The sequence below is a fragment of the Limanda limanda genome, chromosome 14, assembly GCF_963576545.1.
Source record: "Limanda limanda chromosome 14, fLimLim1.1, whole genome shotgun sequence".
Classification (NCBI taxonomy): Eukaryota; Metazoa; Chordata; class Actinopteri; order Pleuronectiformes; family Pleuronectidae; genus Limanda; species Limanda limanda.
This window is the reverse complement of record NC_083649.1, coordinates 19,203,551-19,212,346: the sequence shown is the minus strand read 5'-3', so window position 1 is coordinate 19,212,346 and position 8,796 is coordinate 19,203,551. Positions and strand designations below refer to the sequence as shown.

The 8,796-nt window shown below is 44.2% G+C and overlaps 1 protein-coding gene across 1 annotated transcript; it reads right to left on the bottom strand.

Moving 5' to 3' along the window:
- Window positions 1-3,364: 3,364 nt before the first annotated feature.
- Window positions 3,365-8,242, bottom strand: LOC133019985 (protocadherin alpha-C2-like). The gene is made up of 2 exons (XM_061086583.1): window positions 5,810-8,242; window positions 3,365-3,391 (listed from the first exon to the last, which is right to left on the bottom strand). Exons 1-2 carry the CDS (start codon window positions 8,240-8,242, stop codon window positions 3,365-3,367), a joined length of 2,460 nt encoding a protein of 819 aa, XP_060942566.1.
- Between the last annotated feature and the right edge of the window lie 554 nt (window positions 8,243-8,796).

Genomic DNA, 8,796 nt, shown 5'->3' with positions numbered 1-8,796 from the left:
GTCTGCTGTAGGACCATGGACTGACAGGCCTGTGTGGTCACACTGAAGATCAGCAATTTGGCTCTGGGCCTAAACTAATCCTGACAAAGCTATTATTTGTCTGCTTTTGCAATTTGAACTGCAGGCATATCGCCTTTATTTAGTTTTCAATTTCCAAGAATTAGTACAGAGCGCTGTACAGAGAAACTGGGTCAAAATGTGTGTGTGTGTGTGTGTGAGAGTGTGTGTATGTGTGTGTGTGAGAGAGGGAATTTCAGAGCGAGAGAGTGAAAGAGAGAGATATGTGTGTGTCACAATGGAGAAGTCACTTCAGTTCCATTTTTCATCACAGGCGCAACAGAAAGACGGATTAAAAAGCTTTATTCAAACTTGCATGATCAGGCAGAATATTTACGCCAAATAAGCAACATCAAATCTGACAATTAACTCAACTTGAAAATAAAGCAAGGCCATTCTCTCCCATATTGTCTTTGATCCACTTAGTGGGATGGAGCTGGATTATGTCTGATGCAACTCTCGAAGCGTTACTGTACAATCTGTACTGGCAAATCAACAGAGGAAAAATTATAAATAAAACTGAGCTGCACACACAAACGAGAAATAACACACTTTTTTTTCCTTTTTTTTTTACTATATCGAGCACAAGCACCCCGTGTGCTGTCCTATCACAGTGAATACAGAAGATATCAAAAAAGTCTACTGTATAAAAAACACAAAGTATAAAGCAGTTTATTTTACAGTAATCTACTGGTTCCAAACCAAAAAGGCTGAGTCCCTATATCCAACATCTCCTATTCAAGGTGGTATTTTCTTGTGGGGATAAACACTGTACGAAATGCTATTATTTCATTCATCAACAGTCTCGAATACAGAATCTTTTTCAATGCGGAAGGCACGCAAGGGGCTCATCATTTCTATATATATATATATATATATATATGTGCAATTCATTAATACTTTAAAAACGGTTGGAATCAATCGGTTCTAGTGCCGCATACGACATGTTCTCCACAGCGAAAGATGCCTTATTAAATGACACCATGAGTCAGACAGATACTTGTGTTTATGTGCTTAGCAGCCTGGTCTAACAATGAGAGGGGTTAGATTTCCCTGACTCAGACTGTTACCCGATACGTCTGAAGACTGCGCTCACATCAGGAATAGGGCGCACATTTCAAAGTGCCGTCTTCTGCTCGGTACTTTTCTCTGCACCCTATATGTGATCAGCACCATTATTTGTATTATTACTTGCAGGATCAGTGCAAGAATACTGCACCTGTAAATAACACAACGTTCTTCATCTCACTACGCCTTAACCAATTATTTGTAAATCATTTTGCACCCTAATAATGGATCCTAATAAGATCCTGGTTTCTGAGAAAGTCCTGGGCTTCATGGTAGTGCACTTGCACTACTGTCTGAGGTCAAGAAAAGTACTCTTGTTTTAGTTAAACGTATGTACACTATCAAAAACAACATCGTCTGTACTAAACTACAAAAACGCAAAACAAAAAACGCCCTTAAAGAAGCTCACGAAAGCAGCATTAATAGTCAATACGTAAAATATCTATAAAAACATGTAGTCATAAAACAACACCTTGCTTTATATTCCCTTTTCACCATGGCAAAGATAAGTACATTTGAATAATCTTGCTCTTTTCATTTAACTCAACACTTGACACATTTTCAGTTTAATTTCCAATGATTGATAATTTGAACCATGTGCAAATTAATAAATGCAGTGAGTATTTGTAGTGCAGTTCCATCAGCCTGGGGAAACCGAGGATCTAATAGCTTATGCTGCATATGTGATAAGCAAAAACTTATTACAAAGAGAAGTCAATTTTGACGCTATTTTGAATTGCATTTGAACCTTAGGGCCCATTCCAGTACCGGCCCATTTTGGGATGTCAGCGTCCCACTGCATTAATATTTCACCTACAACTGCCTCGTGCACCCTGGCTCGGAACAAGCTTCTGAAGCTGTTTCTGTTTGAAAACAATCAATGTTCCAGTGTTGTTGTGTTTTCCTAATACACCAAAATTAATGAGTGCCCAGTCAGATACTGTACAGCAGCACAATTCTCTGTAAAGTATTAACGGCACTTCTGCATGTGTCAGAAATCTATAGAACTGCATTATCTACAATCAAATAAAAAGTCTGTGTCTCAATTCAGGGCCTGCATCCTTCGGAGGCTGCACAGCTGCACGACTAGGCCGACCCACTTGGAAGGTTTTTTCAACTGCAGACGACAAATGCTTCCTTCCGTCCCCAAGAAACGAAGGCTCCAGCGGGAGAATCCTTCCTGGCCCAACCACTCAGGGTTCATTGCTCTTCATTGACGAACAATTTTTCAAAGAAGTAATTGCGCCGGCCAGCGACAAGACGGCCAATGCTTCAACTCAACCTAACATCCAAATGACAGGCAAACTTTCTTGGAGCGTCCATCTTCACCTCTGTTGCTAGGCAACAGCAATGGGGATGGGACAAGCTGGTGATCACGGAAATCCTGACCAGACCATCATATGTCGGTCCGGCCCTCTCAGTCGTAGATCGCCTCCTCCAGAGGATGCAGCCCAGGACTTGAGACACACCTTATGTATATCCTGTTTGTTTTTTTATCCCTGTTTAACAGTTTTGTTTTCTTTCATTCTCTTTTTGTCATTTTCTCACATTCGTCACTGTTAGAACAACAAACATTGTAAAAAAAAAAAAAACCTTATCACCGATTATTGTCATTGTAAAGTTATTAGTTGAACGAGCCTCGGTAAACAGCAAGACTCATAATACAGTAGAATTGTTTTATCAAAAAAGAAAAGGAAAGAAAGATAAATACCAAGTGCAAAGCCTGAATCAATGACAAAACCAGCTACAGTTGTGTATTTACCAGGTTTATGGAAGAATCATATTCACCCTGTTTCATGTGTATTTATAATTAGACGTGTTTGCTGAAGAAATGTTGCATGATCGTGACCCTACAGATGGTTCTAAGAACGATACGGCACATAATGTAACCCTGGAGAGAAGGCAAGTTCGTCCGCTGAGGAGCTTCAAAGCGTTGAGGAGAAGGGGGATTTACTACATGAGGCCACTCTAGTAACGTCCAGATATTCTGCCATGAATGATTAAGATTCCTATCTTCCGAATACTTGAAATTACTTTGTAGAATCATGCAGATTCATGCTTAGAAGAGAAAGAAAAACAGGTAGAAAGCTGAGGCGATTGGTGGTCGATGTTCGTATGGGGGGGGGGGACTGGAAAGAAAGGAGCTTTGGAGCCGAGAGACTGGGGGAGGACATCTTCTTCTTTTGCGAGTCACAGGGGGAGAGTTTCAGCCACAGCTTCCCACGAAGAGATGATTATATCATGGCAGTTCTCTCCTGGGTTCCTGCTGACAGAAAAAAGAAACAAAAAGAAAAATTTGCAACGAGAGAAGTTCAACCTCAATATAAACTTGGAGAAAGTCCCCACTCATGCAACAGTGGATTGTGACTGGTTACTGCCATCATCTTTGACATGTCGTTGGCTCTCAGGTTTTGCTGATCTTGGGTTAATATTTAGCATTTATTTCAAATCAGTAGTTTTGAGTATTCATTTTTCACGAAATCCTTCGGAGAAATCCGTCAGACTAACATTCAGAGCTAAAATAAAATACGACAAAGCCATTAACTACTACAGGTTTGGGGGGTGTAAATAAAGCATGCACAAGCAGGCATCACAACGTGCTATTTTGCATTTGGTGGAACGATATTACAGCTAAAGATGGGAAGAATAATATTTTATTCAGATATAAAATTTGGTCGGGCAGCGATAGTGTGTAGGGATGTGGATGAGGCTCTCCTGACGTTACACGCTGAGAACCTATTCAGGACAATTCATTCTCTAATCCCTCTTTTCCCCCTCTATCTGTGCCATCACTTTGCCCCGAATCTCTGCCAAGCCAGCCAGATGTGCACACCACATATCTGACCAGCAGCCAATTTTTATTCTAATCTCAGCTCTCTGTATAAGCTGATAGGTTTTCTTACTCGAGAGACTGGCCAATTTAAATTTTAGCGCTCACAATGGCGTCCGATTGGGTTTGAGCAGAGTTTTTGGATTTGCCAGGGACCGCGGCCCTGGCCGAGGACGAACAGGAAATGAGCTGATTCTGCTCTGTTATATCGGGAAAATATGTCGACTGAGGGATTACACCAAAGATTTGCTTTCGGGAACTGTGACAAAGTTTTGGAGCCGAACCAAACATGTATACCAAACAGGAAAGGATAGAAAACATCTACACACTTATAGTGGATCTACAGAATGTAGTCAGCAACCAGCATACCTCCAGTTGTAGAATGGACTCCTTTCATTTTGAGTACTTAGGAATGGAAAAAAGAGACAAGTTCAGTGTGTAAAACTTCGACTCACACTTCCAATACAAACACACACACAAGACACACTGTCGCTCTCTCTCTCTCTCCCTCTCCCCAGATACACCTGTGCGTTTATGCATATTCATAGTGTTTAATCTTTCACAGCGTCACGTGCTGCAGTTTAGTCTGCAGGTCCAGCTGTACAAAGACAAACAACATCTGGATCGGTATCAGCACTTCCACACTCGTTCACAGTCGACTGTGCGCGGGGGGGCAGCACTGCCAGAGGCTCGACAGCCCCCATCCCCCCCCACACACACACCCCCCTCCAGCACCATATGCATCTCATTTCGTTCAGCAACACGTCTCTGTCCTTGAAGAGAGAGAGAGAGAGAGAGAGGCCCCTCTATGTCTGGGCGTCTTTGAAGTACTCCCCCCCTCTCTCTCTCTCTCTCTCTCACCCACTGCTTATGCTCTGCCTGTGTGTTATATGCATCTGTAATAAATGACCTACATACTACATTAGACATCGAACAGTGGCACATTTTCAGTTTGGGCTGGAGTGGGGGGGGGTGTGTATTTGTTTGGCCTGATTATGCATTGAAGTGCTGATACTCTGCTCTGGAAACACACAGATAATGAACATCAGCATGACTGTGGTCTTATCTTGGTTAATATTAATTGCTCTTTCTGTTGCCTTCCTGAGTGCATTATCTTCTATTATATATTTCCGTTGAATGGATGTAATGTGTCAAGAAAATATTTTGTTTAAATTCTATATTTTACACCATCGCCATCAATGATTCGGTTTTCATTTGTATCATATTTGACTTATAAATGTTAATATTGAGAGGTCTCTATACAGTTCAGTAGTTTAACCCCTGTTTTTGTATATAATGTTTATCGAGTAACTAGTATCAAAAGCTGTCATATAAAGGTAGTGGAGTGAAAATATATATTCACTTCTTAAATGTAGAAGGTGTACATGCAGAAATTGGCATCAATAAAATCCCCCAAAACGTAATCCTGGTGACGTGCAGTACTTAACCAAATACAGTGCTTGAGTAAATGTACTTAGATACTTTCCCCCACTGCTTGTTAAAACTGCATAGACCTTGAAGATGATCTCTTGCCCCATATGAAATATCATAAAATTGATTAATATGTGTAACCAGAAACACAATATGTAGATAGTTGACACTGACAAAAACGTGTCTACTAGATTAAATATACTACTGACCTATGTGAAATGTGTGAATTACTTCAAAACAGGGATACATTTAGTAGTAAAGACTTTGCTTTTGAGCTGCAACTATAATTGACAGTACTGTATTACCAACTTGCATCCACAGAATGCAAGCTGCACCATAAGCTGCTGTTTAAAATATTGTCTCACATCTGTTTATCCATCATCAGTATCAGTTTAACTCACAGCCATGTCATGTCATACATACCTCCAGTGTGGACGCTCTGGAGTCGGTGGTCTCACTGGGCCCTATGCTCCTGGGTATACTGGACACAAAGTACCCAGCTCCTTTTGGGATTATGGGCTGTCTCATCACCACTTTGCCCTTCCTGGTCTCTGCCAGGAACAAACTGTACCAGTAGGCATCGCTGGAGATCAGGGTGGAATCTGCGATGGTGGAGCTCCTCTGGCTGATCATGCTGTTTCTGCTGATCACGCTGTTCCTATTGGCCGGGGGCATCTTTAGCACCTTCGGCTTTGGTTTTTGACACTTCAGCACAATAATAACCAGGATGGTTATCAGTAGCAGAAATGACACAGCTCCTAAACCGATCACCAAGTACAAGTTGAGGTCTGTGAAGACATCATATTCTAGTGGCAGCTCTGTAGTCTCTGAGAAGGACCTGACGTGTTCCACTGTGGATATCTTGATGGTGACAGTGGCAGAGAGCGAAGGTTGGCCATTGTCTTTGGCAACGATGACAAGCCGCTGTTGTCTCGGGTCTCTGTAGCTGAACATCCTCGTCGTCCGGATTTCACCGTTATACTGATCGAGACTGAAGAGGGACGCGTCAGTGATCTGCAGGAGCTGGTAGGTGACCCTCGCGTTCTGCTCCGAATCCGCATCAATAGCAATCACTTTGGTGACCAGGTGGCCCTTGTCCGTGGACCTGGGGATCACCTCCTCTATCAAGGAGCCCCTCGCCCGCCACGGTGACACTATGAGCGGTGTGTTGTCGTTTTGGTCCAGAATGATGATGTGAACTGTCACGTTGCTGCTCAGCGGGGGAACACCAGAGTCTCTCGCCTCGATGTGGAAGAGGAACTCCCTCTCCCTCTCATAGTCAAAGGTCTTCAGGGCATACAGATCCCCGTTCTCAGGGTTGATGGAGAACAGCATCGACATAGACGTGTTCACAATCTCCTTCTCCATTATGAAATAGACCAAGTACTGGTTCTCATTTAGATCGGGGTCTAATGCACTTAGAGATGTCAGCAGCGCCCCTGGCACGTTGTTCTCCACCACATGGATCGTGTAGAAGGACTGAGAGAACTGGGGTGCGTTGTCATTGACATCAAGAATATCTAAGGTGATGGTTTCGTTTTCACACAGGGGCGGCGAGCCTTTGTCCGTCACCCTCAGTATGATTTGATATTTGCTTATGAGCTCCCTGTCCAGAGGCTTTGAGAGCAGCAGCTCAAAGTAGCCCTCCGAGGATTTGTTGAGAACGAAAGGTAAGGTTCTCTGTTGACTCAAGGTGAGCTCCACTTCGCCGTTGGCTCCCGAGTCCCTGTCGCTGACGGTGACCACCGCGATCAGCTCCCCAACAGAGACATCCTCGGTCAGTGCACTTTTCAGAGACTTGACTGTCACCTCGGGGTAGTTATCGTTCACGTCGGTGATGAACACCATCACTTTGCAATGGCCGGGCAGCGGGTTGGCCCCTCTGTCCTGAGCCTGTATGTGCATCTCAAAACTTTGAATCTCTTCATAATCGATCACCCCCTTCACCCTGATTTCACCTGAGTCTGGATCGAGGGAGAAGAGCTCCTGCGTCTTCTCTGAGGTGTACAGTGTGTAGGAGTAGATCAACTGGGCGTTCGTGCCCTCATCCAAGTCTGAGGCGTTCAACTTCAAGACCACCGTCCCCGCAGCCGTGTTCTCTGACATGTTCACTGCAAACACCGGCTGACTGAACAGGGGGGCGTTGTCATTGATATCCAGGACATTAATGATGATGTTGGCTGTGCCGGAGCGGGGAGGCACCCCTCCATCCACAGCGGTTAAAATCAGATTATGAACCGAATGTTCCTCTCGGTCCAAATTACCGCTGAGGACCAAATCGACATATTTGGAGCCATCGCTGCCAGTTTGTATGTCGATGATAAAGTATTCGCTCTCGCTGAGATAGTAGGTCTTGATCGAATTGGCCCCCACGTCCGCATCCACGGCGTTTGTCAATGAAAACCTCTCACCGGGAGGGGTCGCCTCGGAAATGTCCAAGGGCATCGTCTTCCTGCGGAACACGGGCGCGTTGTCGTTAATGTCCATGATCTCCAGCTCGATGTTGAAAATGCGAATGGGGTTCTCCAGGATGACGTCCATTTTCAGAAAGCACGAGGTGGTCTTGGTCGTGCAGATGCTCTCCCGGTCGATCCGCTCTCGGATGACCAGCTCGCCCGTCTCCTTGTTGATGTCGAGGTAGTTTTTGCTGTGGATGACATCGAGCTTCGCGCTGCGCTGCACCAGGCTGCGAACATCCAGACCCAGATCCGTGGCCAGGTTGGCAACAAAGGAGCCCTCCTCCATCTCCTCCGGAATCGAGTAGCGGGTGATGGAGAGCGCACATCCCCACAGGGCAATAAACGTGAAAACAGCCACAGTCGAGCGTGTCCGTGCAGGTGCAAAGAGACGCGCCATCGTTAGAATGTATTAGAGAAGATAGAGATGAATCAGATCCGCCCTCACGATCAGGTTGTCTCGATGGAGTTGGAAGCCGGTGTCATGCTCGCATCCACGAGTTGTAGCTGCAGCTGCATTAGGCCATGTACAGCGCAGCAGCAGCGCTCTGCAGGGGCGTACGAAGCGTCTGTGTGGCCCGATCAGTAGGTGGGGGGGAGGATGGGGGGGACATGTCAAAAGCCAAGCACCAAAATTTCTAAAATATAAAACAGGTCTATTGATCCATCATTTTGTGAAGCAACTGGACTCCCACTATATTAGATGTAATTCGAACAAATCATTATTTTTTTTTAAGATTCAAGTCATTCACACAGTTACAAGACAAGTGCACAGTACATTATATTTACATTACATTTCATTTAGCTGACGCTTTAATGCAAAGCGACTTACAATAAGTGCATTCAACCCGAGGGTACGAACCCTGAACAACAAGAATCAAGAAAGTACAATTACTTCAAAAATAAAGCAAAACTACAAAGTGCTACAAGTAAGTGCCATTTAAGTGCTACTAA

What these genes read in the sequence shown, in the direction of transcription:
- LOC133019985 (XM_061086583.1), bottom strand. Translation starts at nt 8,242, where the DNA reads ATGGCGCGTCTCTTTGCACCTGCACGGACACGCTCGACTGTGGCTGTT. An exon ending in CCAGAGCGTCCACACTGGAG is followed by an intron (nt 3,392 to 5,809) that starts GTATGTATGACA and finishes TTTTTCTGTCAG; the next exon opens with CAGGAACCCAGGAGAGAACT.